Genomic DNA, 15,481 nt, shown 5'->3' on the forward strand with positions numbered 1-15,481 from the left:
GACTAAGGAAGGATGAATCCATGAAAGAAAAAATCAACTAAGAAATACTGGGTGCTTATTCTCCTATCTGAAGGAGGATTTAGCCATTTTTTGAAATTCCTGGAGCACCTCAAAAAGAAATCAGCACTTCCCCGCAGGCTGCAAGCTGCTGTGGAGACTAACATCCCCTCCTTGGTGACAGTGTGTTTTTAGCATCTCATTGACTGGAGCACGGGGGACGTGGCAGGCACGAGGTGAGGACCGAAAGAGGTGCTTGATGTCCACAGGAAGAGAACAAAGTCCTACTTCAGTTCACTTCTTTGTGGATCTGATCTATGGAATCATCTTACACATCCGTTTGTGTCTTCGGATAAGAGAAGGGGACAACATGGAATTGTCACTGTCTTATCTCTGAGCATTTTTCTGAACATAAAGCCCAAAACATGCAAACCAAGACGCGCATTTCTAAAGCCAATAGCTATTCCGCTTCCTCTATATGCCCTACCATGGTGCTGTGATTCTCAGAGGTGTCCAGTGCTCCTGAGACATGAAATTCCCAGTTCAAGGGACTACGGATACTTCCTCTTAACTTTAGCTGCAGTGCTGTGGAGCTGCCTATGAAACACACACGCACGTGCACTTTTCCTACTGCAACAATCTGTTCCGGTGTAGAAATGAACAAGAGAATATTAGGAAAGAAGGAATTTCATTTACCCTCCTAGGGGTTGCAGCGAAAACCCTCCCGAACACACAGGAAGACAGGACTACCATTAATCGCTTAACATTAAATTAGCTTCATGAAAGTATGAAGAGACCACAAAGGGGAAATCAGACCTAGGGATGCCTAGAAATCAGCTCTCCAAATAGCTTCTGTCAGACAGAGGAGGAGAAAGCAGATAGAACTCCACCTCGTGTTATTTCACGTACTTGTTGTCAGTGAAAATCAGGTATCACCACAATTCCATGACAAAATAAACAGCTGCAAGGGGAGCTTTTGGATGCCCATGGTACATCATTCCCAACATCTCTCCAAAGAAACCAAGGTGCTGAATTCCTACCCAGGGCCTTCCTACCTAAAAGACTGACTGCATTTTGAGCTCAGACCCAAGTCTTCTGTTCTGTGGAAGGATGTTTCTTTTTAATCAGAGCTTTGTGTTAACTTCCTGCTTACTGAGTGATCTCAATCTTGGACAGGCTGCTGCCTAACAGCCCACCCAAGACAAAGTGCAAGCACAGAGGGTTACAGCATCTGGAAGGCAATCAGAAGAAGAAGGAAGAGAAAGGAGAGATAGATGGAAGGAAGGGAGAGAGGGAGAGAGGGAGGAAACCAGGCAAAACTCAAGCAGGACAGATGCACTTTGCTACACTGTGTTACAGATTCTGAGAGGGGCTTTAACCTTCCTCTCTGCTCCCCAGCTGCCTAACCTCAGTGCCTATTTTCCTTTCTGCGTGGCTGCACACTTCTCTCAAGAAAACAGGGGAAATCACTGAGCATGCTCGGCATGTCACATGCCTTCACTCCCATTAACCTTAAAATTTGTTTTTAAATGGCAGAAGAGTGCAATTAGCATGAAGTATGATGGGAATTCTTAAACTCCGTGCAATTTAAATGCAGAAAAAAATCCCTAGTTCTATAAAAGCAGCACACATGGATATGCAATTTTAACTGCATCATTAGAGTGGATCCCCTGGACCGACGTCCCAAGGTAAGGGTAGTACTTACAATGGGGAAGAGCACACAGTGCACTTTTCAAAGGGGCGACACGCACACCTTGGATGCACACCATACAGAAGGATCACGCATGGGCGAGTCCCGAATAGCATACTAATACCCCACATTAGAAAACAGGGTGGTCCTTCTGAGAACAAACGCACTCCAATATCAATCTGTCCCTTCATTGGCTATCATAGGGTAACGGGTGTGCATGGTAATTCCAGATCTGAAAATGTTTAAATCTCCTGCCATGTCTTATTTAGCAGTTAACGTATTATGTTAGCGCACTACACGCAATGACAAAATTTGTTTAAATGTAATAAAGGACCTTTCTGTACAGTAAGCTGAATGTTCACACTGAAGCTGGAAACAGAGGTGATGTTTTTCTTCCACAACAAACCATGCAGAGGATTCCCTTTGCTATCTCCCAGGGATATGTGGCCCTATTTGTCCCTGATTTCCTAATTCCCAGAGCAAGTAAACCCCTAATCTCATCTTCGCAGGAGGTCGGGGCCTTGGTGGAGAACCAACCAACCACTGTGGACCCTGGGCCTCACGGACATTTCTAGGCAAGATGCACCAGGACCCCAACCCCTTGCAACATGTCAACTATCCCCCCAGCACCCTAGATCTTCCCATCTCAGTCCCTGCCAATGTCAAACATATTTAGATAATTGTGTGGGTGTTCTAGAACTTTCACTTGTGCACGTGGTCAAACGATATTCAAGGTTCTGACACAAACTGCTGCTGTTAGCATACTGTTGGGATACTAGACACAGAGTTCCACCCCCATCATTCTTTAGAGACCTTGTAACTAGCTGATCACACACTTTCAATGACACTGGTCAAAGAACAGTGAGGAAACTGGAAGTCATACAAATGATATGAATAGCAACCAGGAAGATACAGAACATTTCATTACTGGGTCAAACTGGATTAATATGTTGCTTTATTTAGGCTCTCTGTGAAACAGAAAACCACACAACCTTTAACTCATGGCTTGCATTATAATGGATTCCACTCTCCTCGCGGAGAGGCACCTGACTTCTTCCACCACAAACCTAGCCTGCTTCCAATATAGCAGCGGTGATAGGAGGTGAAAAACAAACAGTCCTTAATCAAAGCAACATCTAAATCCGGCTGCAAGACGAAACTTCAAGAACCAGGCTCGTGTCTACAAAACTCAATATGTAGCAGGGCCAAGCACAGAGCCCAGCACATGTCTAGCTATAAATAAGTATTTATCAAAATGAAACCATATAGAGCCATTCCATTACTAAGCATTTCTCACCAACCCTATACAGGGTGTGACCATAGTAGGCTTGTTTTTGGAAATTACAAAAATATCCACACTCAACAAGGAGCCTCCTTCAAAGTGACCCTGTGAAGGCTAGAAACTGATCCAAACACCACCCTTCTCTAGCCCGCATGCAAGGCTTCTTGAGAAAAGTCCTTCAGAATTTGTCGGTGAATGATACACCAACTGTATCTTTAATAAAGAACTTCTTGCTTTATACATTTCTTGCCTTATAAACATACCTCTTTTTTAAAAAGCTAACCTGAAATGACATGATTACATGCTTTCCACATTGAATTTTGCTTTGAATGACTTAAACCTATTATTTCAAATCGAATGGAGCACGCAAAGTGAAAGTTCCCTCCTGCCAATATCATTCATATGAATATACATACGCAATTCCAGAACTCCAGATGCAGTTTGGGCAATCTGACCTTGCTGGAGTAAGTTTAGAGCCTCCCACGTGGACAACCTCTGAGTGAGCATCAAACTGGGAAAATTCTTGGTGCTTGACAATCAACCCCAACAGTTTATTGTCATGTTTCATATGAGACCCAAAAGAGAATTCTTTAGTAGTTTTCCATTCTAGCACCAGATCGCTTTAGTATAAAATTGGCTGAATTTCTTCATTTCTTTGAAACTAAGAGTAAGGAGACTCTATTTTTAATCTTTCTGGAAAGAATTTAAGGAACACTGTTTTATAAAATGGATTCAACCTTAGCCTCTTGGCTTAGAATACATAAATTTAATGAAACTTCATCATTAAGTGCTTTTAACAAAGAGTTAAATACTTACGCCATGATACCTGAGAGGTGAAACATTTCGGCTGTTATATAGGACAAATAACTGTACAGGAAGACAAAGAGTGGTTCAATCACCCGGATGTTATGCGTGAACCGAGTAGTAAATGCCGCTATAAATCCCAGGAAGATGCCAATCAACACCCCACCAATTCCCACAACAAAGAAGTTTGCAATTCCAGCAAACACGTCAATGGTCTCAATGGTTTTCATCTGGCAAAAAGACTTGAACAAGTTGTACAGGACCTGTGGGAGAAAGAGAGCGCATGGTCAAGACCCTTCCAACTTCCCCGTGTAACTGCAGCCACAGAAAAATCCACCTGGCCTTGCAACAAGGACATTCCTTCTATGTACCAAAGTTGATGACCAGTGGCAATAACCATATTTCTCTATCGCATGTTTTAATATTGTGTTGAATAGCTTTGAACAGAAAGCCATGTAAAAGTGTATTGTCAGGAAAGAGATTTCTAAAAGTGAGGGAGAGGAGACTTCACAATTATGATGTGATTTGCTCCTAAAATGTTATTTTTTAAGATACCATCTAAAAGATAATTTTATGAGATGTGGTTGCCATCCAAGAGGCCCTGCTTGTATTACCGATGCTGGACAAGTAGTACGTCACAGAGAAAGCTTGTCTGTGTTGCTGTGAGTTTAGTTACTTTGTGAGGCTCTCTGGTGAGGCCCTGCCCTGGAAGGGGCCCCACCCAGCAGTCCAGGTACCCCATCTAAAGGTATCTTCCTCCCAGGGCACTGAGGTCCTCCCTTCTCACCCCTCCCTCACCCCGCCCACACATGCACATCAGCTAGCACAGGAGACCCAAAGGAACCTTCTTGAAGTCAAGAGGCACCTGTGTCATGTGTGTGTGTGTGTGCGCACACGCACTGTAATTTCATATATATTTTATCCCTTTTCTAAAGTAATGAGCTTACCCAGTTACTTGGCTTCTGAAAAATCCACAGTCTTTACATAGTCTCAGTTTAATTAAGCTTCAAAAATGCCAGGCACTTCATGTCTGCTAGGGAATATGCTTGCAAACATGTTTCTAAGGGTCACTGGGCCAAATGAAACAGGAAGTGATGGCTTACGCCCTGCCACACTTTTTACAAAGCCAGCAAGTAAAATACTCCAGCAGGTGCCCTGCTTCTTTTCATTGCGTTATTTACAGCCAGAATCTCCAGGGAAGCTGGCTGTCAGGACATTGGGATGAAGGCCTTTTACAGTACAGGCCGTGCTACCCCCTTATTTGGTTTCTGAGAAGCTAAAATTGAACCCATTTGTCCATGGTCACACAAAATGTCACAGGCAATATGAGAATCCAGGTCTTCTGACCTTCCTGGTAAGTTTTTCAAGCTTCAACCATGGGAGAGTGAGTCAAGTTCTGACCCAGCGAACCAGAGTGTGATCTGGAAAAAAGTCTACTCCACTCTTCACCTCACTTAAGGTCCTTTTTTAGTCTACCGTGTTACAGGTTTTGTGGAATTTTTCCCTCTTTTCCGCTGGATCATACACTCCTTGTGGTCAGGGTTCATTCCTTATTATAATTTGCTTCTTCCATGCTGCCTGGAGGGGGACAATAAATGTCTGCTGGTTTTGAAGAAAGCAGATTACTAAGAAATTAGGAGCTTTGCTCATTCACAGGTATGACACTCAAGAGCATTTGGTCTTGGACCACCAAGAAATGACTTGAGTAAGAAGAAAAAAAAAAAAGCAACTCATGCTCCCAAAGATTTGAATATGTTGAAAGTATCATCATTTTCTGAAAAAGAAACTGACTTCAAGCAGTGGCTGCTTCCTACTTTCAACCAGAGGCTTGCTGCATACGGGATTCCATCAGCATCAACATGCCACGGTTGCTTCCTGAGGCAGGTTCAGAGATGTGCTATATATACCCCATGTCTCCAAACAGCCAAGACTGAAGGGTGATGGTCACCTGTTTCCTGAGGAGAGAGGTAGGTTTCCTGGCCAGCCATCTCTGCATAGACAAGCTCCCCAGGCCACTTGGTCACTGTACTTCTATCCCCAGGCTCCATGACTTCTGCTCTCCTTGTCTCCCACCTACACCAGCAAATCTCAGCTCTCCTTTGCTCAAATGCCCCATACAGCCAACACAAGACTCACTTCCTTTATTTTTTTAAAAAATTTGTTTAACGTTATTTAGTTTTGAGAGAGAGAGAGAGAGAGAGAGAGAGCGAGTGGAAGAGGGTCAGAGAGAAAGGGAGACACAGAATCCAGGGCAGGCTCCAGGCTCCTAGCTGTCAGTACAGAACCCGATGTGGGGCTTGAACTCAAACATGGGATTGTGACCTGAGCCAAAGTCAGATGCTTAACCTACTGAGCTACCCAGGGGCCCTAAGACTCCCTTCCTTTTAATATTGTTATTCTATTTGTCACTCTCAAGTTTAAAATCCTTGACTTCCTGGGGTGCCTGGGTGGCTCAGTTGGTTAAGAGTCCAATTTCAGCTCAGGTCATGATGTCGCAATTTGTGACCTCGAGCCCCACGTCGGGCTCTGTGCTGACAGCTTGAGGCCCGGAGCTTGTTTCAAATTCTGTGTCTCCCTCTCTCTGCCTGTCCCCCACTCACAATCTGTCTCTCTCTCTCAAAAAAAAAAAAAGAAAAATTAAAAAAAAAGTAGTAATAATCAAATCGAATCAAATCCTTGACTTCCTGACTTTGGGGAAGGCTCAATACACCTGACAACAATTTTTTTTCTTTTTTTTACCACTTTCCAACACCCTTCAGTCTGGAAGGGGGTCTCATCACAGCTCCACAAAACATACCATATTTATCCATTACTGCCCCTGGTTTCCTTCTTGTGGTTTCTCTTGGCAGAAACCTACCAAGTAAACCCAGGGCAATCTTTATCTATCTTCCATGGCCCAGCTGAAGCTGCTACTTCTCTCCAGAGCCTTCCTGTACATCTACAGCCCCTGCAAATCACCTTATCCTCTGCCCTCCTACAACTGAGATGAGCTCCAAACCAGTTGGGCTTTGGTGATGCACCATCTTGCATTGCAGGTGTTGCCTCTTGGTGCCTACCTCATTTCCCCAGCAAAAGCAGAGAGTCCTTGCACACAGAACCCAAATCTCCTTCTCTTCCTCTCTCACATCTCCCCTCCCCACCCCATCGAGCACATTTATGAGGCCTCCAAAGGAGGTGCAGGCCCATGACTAGCATATAGTCACAGTTTTTCCAGAGGCATTTTCCTCCATTTCAATCCATCAAATCCATCCAAGGGACATTCTGGTTTCAATAGCTTTTTAGGTTTTGCAGAGAACAAAGCTGAGTCACAGGCACTGTACGTTCTGCACCCGGGCAGAAGCTCCAGTTGGATCAATCTACTGCCTCAGATACCAGGGCAATGTTACAGGGAAATGTCTTAGGTAGAGACGTTGCCTTGACAACCAGAAAGCTTTCCATAACCTCCCACCTGCTTTACACTGAACCTGATACCTAGTGATCGGCACAAGATAAAATTCTTTTAGTTACCACTGGCCATAACCCATAGTTAGTTCATTCCAGTTAAATACTTTAGTTGTATCACAGGGGAATCTATGTAGAAAAGTGCTTTTGGAGATTTTATTATATACTATATTTATATACATGTTATACGTGTATGTAAAATATATAAACATATATATAAATATGACGGCTACGATTATGTCGCTAGTTGGTCTGTGCAAAGCTGACCTCAATCTGACAACTGTACTTTTCGAAGACTGAAATACGGGTGTTGCCTGTATTTTGTAGTGGGCTAATCTGACAGCTGAGTACTTTCCAATCTTTCTACTTGATACTGGGGTTTTAAAAATTCTTACATAAGCACCCTGCTAGCTCAGCTGTTAGAGCAGGAGACTCCTAAAATACTTACATATAGAAGAATTAGAAATGATCTATTGTGACCTTTGATTTAAAATGTGCAATAATTCAGTGAAATCACAGAACACAAAGATGCAAATATGGATCCTTTATCAGAATAGCTCTGTTCTGGAAAAACAGTTTCCAGGTCACTTTTTTTTTTTATGTGAAATACAAGAAATAATCATTTTTGCATAAGGAATTTGAAATATAGTCTGTTACTCGCAAGAGCAACAATGAGTACCAAGTGGTTGCTGTTTACCTTCTAGCTTCCTGAAGTTAAATTCCAGGGCACTGCACATAAAGACTGGGCCATTAAAGCCCATCCCCAGCCTCGTTCCAAAGAACCAGCTATCCTTATCCAAGCCTTGTTATGGTTGATTAAGGAAATTCTTTAAGTGTTCTTGAAAAATGTATTAGGTTATTCAATGGGTGCATTAACACAGTCTAGAGGTGATATTGGAAATTACCATTTGAGCACAAGTCATTGGATTATGGACTATTAGGAATGGCAGGAATGATCTGGTAACTGACAGCCTGAGCCATCTTTGCCTAATAAGGAAAATTTTGACAGATTTTCCTAAAATATTTACCATAAGGGAAAGTACAAAGTTCCCAATTAAAAATCTCACCTTTGTTCCTTTGGCTGTCATTTCTCCAGTAGATTCCAATCTACTATAGCCTTAGACAGTGGCACAGTTGGAGTGCAACATATGTATCATCAATTTCTCTTTGAATGGGGACATTTTTTTTTTTTTTTTTTTTTTTTATTTTTTTATTTTTTTATTTTTTATTTTTTTTTTTTTAAATTTTTTTTTTAACGTTTATTTATGTTTGAGACAAAGAGAGACAGAGCATGAACAGGGGAGGGTCAGAGAGAGGGAGACACAGAATCTGAAACAGGCTCCAGGCTCTGAGCTGTCAGCACAGAGCCCGATGCGGGGCTCGAACTCACGGACCGCGAGATCATGACCCGAGCCGAAGTCGGCCACTTAACCGACTGAGCCACCCAGGCGCCCCGGGGACATTTTTAGGGTAGGTTTTCTCCCCTCATCTCTGCCACCTCAGTAGTGAACCTACCATGATTTGGGGAAGGAATTAATTGCACTGACCTATAATTTCACTCATCAACCAGACTACCTTTTTAACACGAGTTCTCTCTGTTTAATCTTTACCCTTCTAGTTGCAACTTCTAGTGACTCATCATTTTCACTGTACACAGCAGGATTCATACTTTTCATGCCTTTCCCTACCCTAAGAGTCCTTAAAACACTCCTGGAGATAACTAAATGTCAAAGAATCTTCCATAAAACATCCCCACTTCTATACTCTGAGGGTACCTAACTGGGAGGCAAAATGATCATTTTTACAACGTTGTTCTAATCATTCCTAACACCACATCAGTGCAGTCCACTATTCAGCCAGTTCAGTGAAAATAATACCTGGTAGTTTATTCTTCGGCTTTAGGTAGGCAAAACCCTTGGGCATGCCCTGCTATCCTGTGGGTGTGGCTTTAAGGGTCCTCAGCTTGGAGCCCAGGGTATATAACCTGAGGAAGGCTCATTCATGGGAAACCATTACAGTCATCATGACTTACAGGTGTTGGCTTTGTAACAAGGGCTTTCACATCTAAAGAGCAGTCATGCCCTTTCTCTGTCCTTGTCCTCCTTCCTGTAGTGGAATGACGTCCTCAATTTGGCCCACTGCCCTCTCTGTCCATAAAATCACATTTGATGGCTTGGTGCCTCTTGACAGGAAGCACAGGATGTGCCTCTGGAAAGCCTGGGGCCTTCGCACACTTTGAATGGTGGTTTAGCCAGATTGTTTCTTCATATCTGATTCTCGACAAACTCAAAGAATGGACACTGAGTTGTCTGAATGACAGATTTTATGAGAAGAGAAAGCAGTGTAGTATCACTCTGAAACTGAGCTGACATTGCTATACTGCCCAAGAATGAGTACAGCAAGGTGTTATTATTTCTTTATAAAATTTTCTATATGCAAAAGAGATCCAAGAAATCCTCATTAAAATGTCCACAATCTATCTCCACAAGGGTAATGTGTACATATCAAACTAGAAATTAGAATAAATCACAAAATGTCTTCATTGCTATGGCACCTTCCCAGTTAACAATTTATATTGGTAAGTTAATGACTGATCACTGTTAATGAACAATGGAATAAAGGAAGTGTATTTTGTTACTTGCGTGAGGCAACTTAGCTGCTTTAAAATACCCATCTTAGCAGCCATTCTAAAAGATGGGATTTCCTGGGGCACCCCAGTGGCTCAGTCAGTTGAGCGTCTGACTCTTGATTTCAGCTCAGGTCATGATCTCATGTCTCGTGAGTTCAAGCCCCACATCGGGCTCTTTGCTGACACTGCAGAGCCTGCCTGGGATTCTCTGTCTCCCTCTCTCCCTGCCCCTCCCCTACTCGCTCTCTATCTCTGTCTCTAAAATAAATAAACATTTTAAAAAATGGGATTCCCTTCTCAATAAATTACTTTCTATCTAATAATGTCCACATGGAGTTAGCAGATATCCTTAAAAATGATACTTTACTCAGTTCAGGGGTCTGAATATAGGCTAATGGCGAGTGATGTAGGTTTCTGTGCTGACTTTTAAATGAATCAGGAATAATATTTTAATGAAAGGACCTAATGAAGGGGGTGATGCAAATTACGCAAGTTACTTAAAAGGATTTAATCCTTCTCTGCCTCAACTTTCTTCCCTATCAAAGGTAAAGAAATAATTACTGCATAGGTTGTCATAAAGACCCAAGCACAAAGCAGACATCCACAAAAGGGTCACGGCTACATTGACAACTGTCACCATCACCACTACAGATTGGTGGCTGACATAAAATGGCCTCACTGGTGCCCACTAACAGGTTTACTGATACAGGGACACCTGAGTGTCTTTTGCTGCCGGAGGGGCATTTTGTAGGCCTTTTGCTGGGTGGACAGAGACACTTCCCGGTCACTTCTCCGTGTTTTGCCTGAGCTCCGAAAGCAGGGCGGAGGTAAATTGTGCTACCGTGAATATCCCAACAGCCTCGGACTCTAATTATGGGGTAATTAGTGACAATAAAAAATAACTAGGATTTTCAGAACAAATACCCACTTGCAGGAAAGTGGCGAGGACCAGAAATAAGCTGGCTGAGTGATGTGTGATGAAAAGTTGGCCTAAAATCATGAAATGACAAACCAGGCCCAGATACAGAACGGTACACAGCAGGTATTATTGTTTCACTTCTATCGCGTGTATCGTATACTGGCAGCGTCGCATCTCACAAAGAATTCTGGGACTTGAAGTCCTTAAATTCTATTCAAAGACCATCACTTTTGAAAATGGCACATGAGGGGTGCCTGGGTGGCTCAGTGAGTTGAGCGTTTGACTCTTGGTTTCGGCTCAGGTCACGATCTCACGGTTTTTAAGTTTGAGCCCCACATTCAACTTAGTTAGCGTGGAGCCTGTTTGGGATTCTCTCTCCTCCTCTCTCTGCCCCTCCCCCACTTCCTCTCTCTCTTTGCCTCTCTCTCAAAATCAATAAACCTCAAAAAAAATTTTTTTGAAAATGCCAAATGAGAAATCCTCAGAGATAGGGAGGTCACAATCACTCTTACGCTCCTCTGTTCCAAGCAGGGACCTGCAACACAGTTTGTACAACCCAGTGCAAAGTGAAAATGAGGGGCCCGCTGTATAAAAACAAATAAAAAATTCATTAATCAATAAAAATCTTTACAAGGTATTTCAAGACAGCAGTAACAGCATGAAACCAAGCGTGGGGCCTTCCTAAGCACAGGGCCATACAAGTGTGCAGGCAGGCTGCACCTTCGGGGTCTCACCTCAGCTGTCACTACCAGACACAGATAGACCAGTGGTGTTGGAGCGACACAGCATGAACCTGTTACTCACCACTGTCACTGCATCATTCAGCAGGGACTCTCCAAAGACCAGGATGTAGAGCTGCTCGTTGACCTGGATGTTCTCGAAGACAGCGAGCACAGCCACGGGGTCCACCGCTGAGATTAAGCTGCCGAAGAGTAGATTCTGGAGCAGAGTGATGTCACTCAGGCCAAAGGCTTCAATTTGGCAGATACCAAACAAAGACACCCCAATGCCAATGGAATTCCAGAGGGTCCCTACCACAGCATACCAGAAAATGGTGCCAATGTTCTCAAAGAACGGGCGAGTGGGCATGAAATAGCCCGCATCAAGCACAATGGGTGGGAGAAGATACAAGAAAAACACATCAGTCTTCATGGCAGGGGGGGACTTTTCATCGACCCCAAAAATAATCCCTCCTAGCAGCAGGCCAACCATTATAAGGAGGCAGCTCTCAGGCACTATTGTGGGCAACTTGTGATACAGATGGAAGCCTGTGAAGGAAAAAATAAAGACAAGGTATTTGGGTTGTGCATGAATTAGGGAGAAGGTATACTGATTCTCTTTGCCAGAACCAATAGGTTCTGTTTCAAAACCTCCCAGGTCAGCATAATTGGCTACAGACTGGCTTTACAGATTATGATGTACAAAGTCAGATGATCTCCTTAAAACTATTCACAAAGTACATGGAGACACAAATGCAACTTTACATTAGAAGTTGAATGAGATACATACATAATACACAGCACGGCTTTGTCTAAATTCCAATTAAGTTTTCTTAAATGAGATCACGCAATTTTACATTTGAAGCAATTCTGCGATTTCCAACACATTTTCAAATGTGACAGGTCATTTCAAAAAAACTTCAATGGGGCACCTGGGTGGCTCAGTCGGTTGAGCGTCCGACTTCAGCTCAGGTATGATCTTTCGGTCTATGAGTTTGAGCCCCGCATTGGGCTCTGTGCTGACAGCTCAGAGCCTGGAGCCTGCTTCGGATTCTGTGTCTTCCATTCTCTCTGCCCCTCCCTCACTCATGCGCTCGCCCTCTCTCTCTCTCTCTCTCTCTCTCTCTCCCCCCTGTCAAACATAAGTAAAACATTTAAAAAAATTTTTTTAATAAAAATAAAAAAATAAAACTTCAAGGAGGAGGTAGGGCAGTTATTTTCACCGTTTTAAATGTATTCATTTACGTGGAAACCGAGGCTCACAGAGATACAGGGTCTTGCCACGGTGGCCACATCACATGGCAGCTTTTGGGTTACCACTGTGCCCTCTGGTACTGAGAAGAGCTTTAACTTACTTAATATTTTTAATGTCTGATGATCTCTTGGAACGCTAAGTATGTTTAATTTTTCAGAGGTCTGAAACAACCAAATCAACCCTCCAAAGGCACATCAGGTAGTTATGACACGAGAGGTGTAAACACACCACGATCTCCAGTCTCAGAGAGTCTCCAATTGAGGCAAAGGAAGAGATACATTTATGACCTCCTCTGATGTAAGACCTTGTGTGATAAGGCCCCAAACAGCCACTAGGGGAGCAGCAGAGAAGGACATCATGGAGGAAGCAACATCAGGCAGGGCTTCCTTAAAGGACAGACTTTTATTTTTTTTTTTTAATTTTTTTTTTTTTCAACGTTTATTTACTTTTTTTGGGACAGAGAGAGACCGAGCATGAACGGGGGAGGGGCAGAGAGAGAGGGAGACACAGAATCGGAAGCAGGCTCCAGACTCTGAGCCATCAGCCCAGAGTCCGACGCGGGGCTCGAACTCACAGACCGCGAGATCGTGACCTGGCTGAAGTCGGACGCTTAACCGACTGCGCCACCCAGGCGCCCCAAGGACAGACTTTTAAATACACAGAGGAAGCATGAAAAGTCTCCCAGGAAGAGAAGAAATGGAGGGAAATACCCATCTCCTAATCCATGGTGGAGCCCAGTGTAGCTTTATTGCAAAGACTATGTCGGTGGGGGGGGGGGGGGGGGGGGGCGAGGCCTGCAGCAGTAAAAGGAGAGGAATGTGAATTGTACCAGTACATGGGGTAACATGAGGAGCAAGTTCACACATGAAAGGCCAGCCCTTATTTATGAGGCAACAGCGAGCCATCCTGAAGACATCTCACACACTGTAGAATTAACGCGGCACGTGGAAGTGATCTGTTATAGGAACGCAATACGGAAATGACAGAATGAGTCCTTAGAAGCTCTGAATCACAAAAATTTTAACAAGAAATCCCTTAGTACAAACCGTACTAAAGTCATAGCACGAAATAGCTTCTACACGACAGCAAAACACTAAACGAACAATTTGAAGAGACGTAAAGACCTAATTTCTAAATAATGAAGTAAACATCTTTACATTGGGATTCGAATCATTCCTCCAGGATTGATCATTTTATTATTCATATTCTAGCAGGCTCCACTAATTGGTGAATAAATGTATTCAACTGGTTCAGCCACTCTTTATCCACTCTTTATCTATCCTGCTGACCCCTCTGCTGAACAGAGAATTTTAAGAAAGTCCCCTGAAAACCAAATCTTTGTCTTTGTTTTTTTTTTAATTAAAAAAAATTTTTTTTTAATGTTTATTTTTGAGAGAGACAGAGACGGAGCATGAGTGGGGAGGGGCAGAGAGAGAGACGCACACAGAATCTGAAGCAGGCCCCAGGCTCTGAACTGTCAGCACAGAGCCCGACCGCGGGGCTTGAACCCACGAATCGTGAGACCATGACCTGAACTGAAGTTGCACACTTAACCGACTGAACCACCCAGGCGCCCCTGAAAACCGTATCTTTGTAACCTCTCTTCACAATGACTCCTGCTTCTACATTCAACTTCCCCCTGTGTGATAAGGATGTGCCCACAATAGCCCTGCTGGCCCCCTTGATTCTAAGGGAAACCAGCTCCTTTCTGGAATGCAGGACAGGAAGATCCAACTTGAAGGCGCCGTGTGTGCTGTGAGCCTTAATGGCTGCTGTCTGACAATGGCCCGTGGCTTCACATCCAGTGCTCCCACTCTGCCTGTGGCTGTGGATAGGTCACAACCAGGCCCAGGCCTGTTTGGTTATCTGGCAACAAACGTACCTGCCACCTTACGGACTGGAACGATCATGAGTTGATGGCTGCATGGCAGTCACCACTGTGCCTATGATATCACACATGCCCCCCAATTTTGGCTTCTTCTCCGTCTTCTACATGAAAACACAAGAGAAAAAAGTTCTAAAGAAATGCATAGAAGGCCTAGGATCCTCTACAGATGCAAGGCCTCTTCCTGGTGGTGGCTCCCTCTTCTTCTGGCCTCTTGCTTTCCTCTTCCTGCCACTCAGTCCCAGAAAACCCAGTGTTGCCATGTGGAGTGTTGTCTCCTCTCACTGTATTGAAAGGAGGTCCTACTCCTAAGGATGGAGGGTGGGAAACAAGGCAGATGAAAGAAAGGAAGAAACAGAGGCTGCTTGTATGCATTTTGCAGGCCAACAGCTGCCATGCTCTGGCGCCATGATGGATCCTAACCAGGAACTGGGGGAGCAGAAAATGACCAAGCAGATGCCAGAGAAAGGCAGAAGAATACCATTAGATGAAAGGGCCACTGGGAGAGGGGGCTAAAAGAGATGGGACTGGGGGATGAGGAGGGGGAAGTCTGGCAGCAGCAAACATCAGAAAAGAAGAGCGAACATCAAGAACTGTTGTTTAAAAGGTCCTGCCTTTAGGGGCATCTGAGTGGCTCAGTCAGTTGAGCGTCCGACTTCAGCTCAGGTCGTGATCTCTCGGTTTGTGAGTGCCACGCATGAAGCTCATTGCTATTAGAGTGGCTCCTCTGTCCCTCTCTCTCTCTCCCCCTCCCCCTCCTGCGCTCATGCTCTCTTCCTCAAAAATAAACATTTAAAAATAAATAAATAAAAGTAAAAGAGCCTGTGTTTATATTTTTAAAACACTGTTTCCCTTTCTTT

The 15,481-nt window shown here is 43.8% G+C and overlaps 1 protein-coding gene across 1 annotated transcript in view; it reads right to left on the bottom strand.

Moving 5' to 3' along the window:
- Nucleotides 1–15,481, bottom strand: part of SLC9A2 (solute carrier family 9 member A2) — a 99,254-nt gene that overhangs the window by 48,136 nt on the left and 35,637 nt on the right. The window contains 2 exon segments of the mRNA XM_030310320.1: nucleotides 3,786–4,036; nucleotides 11,567–12,030. Of these exon segments, the coding sequence (XP_030166180.1) occupies nucleotides 3,786–4,036; nucleotides 11,567–12,030 (715 nt within the window).

Source organism: Lynx canadensis, chromosome A3, assembly GCF_007474595.2.
Source record: "Lynx canadensis isolate LIC74 chromosome A3, mLynCan4.pri.v2, whole genome shotgun sequence".
In the NCBI taxonomy this organism is placed as follows: Eukaryota; Metazoa; Chordata; class Mammalia; order Carnivora; family Felidae; genus Lynx; species Lynx canadensis.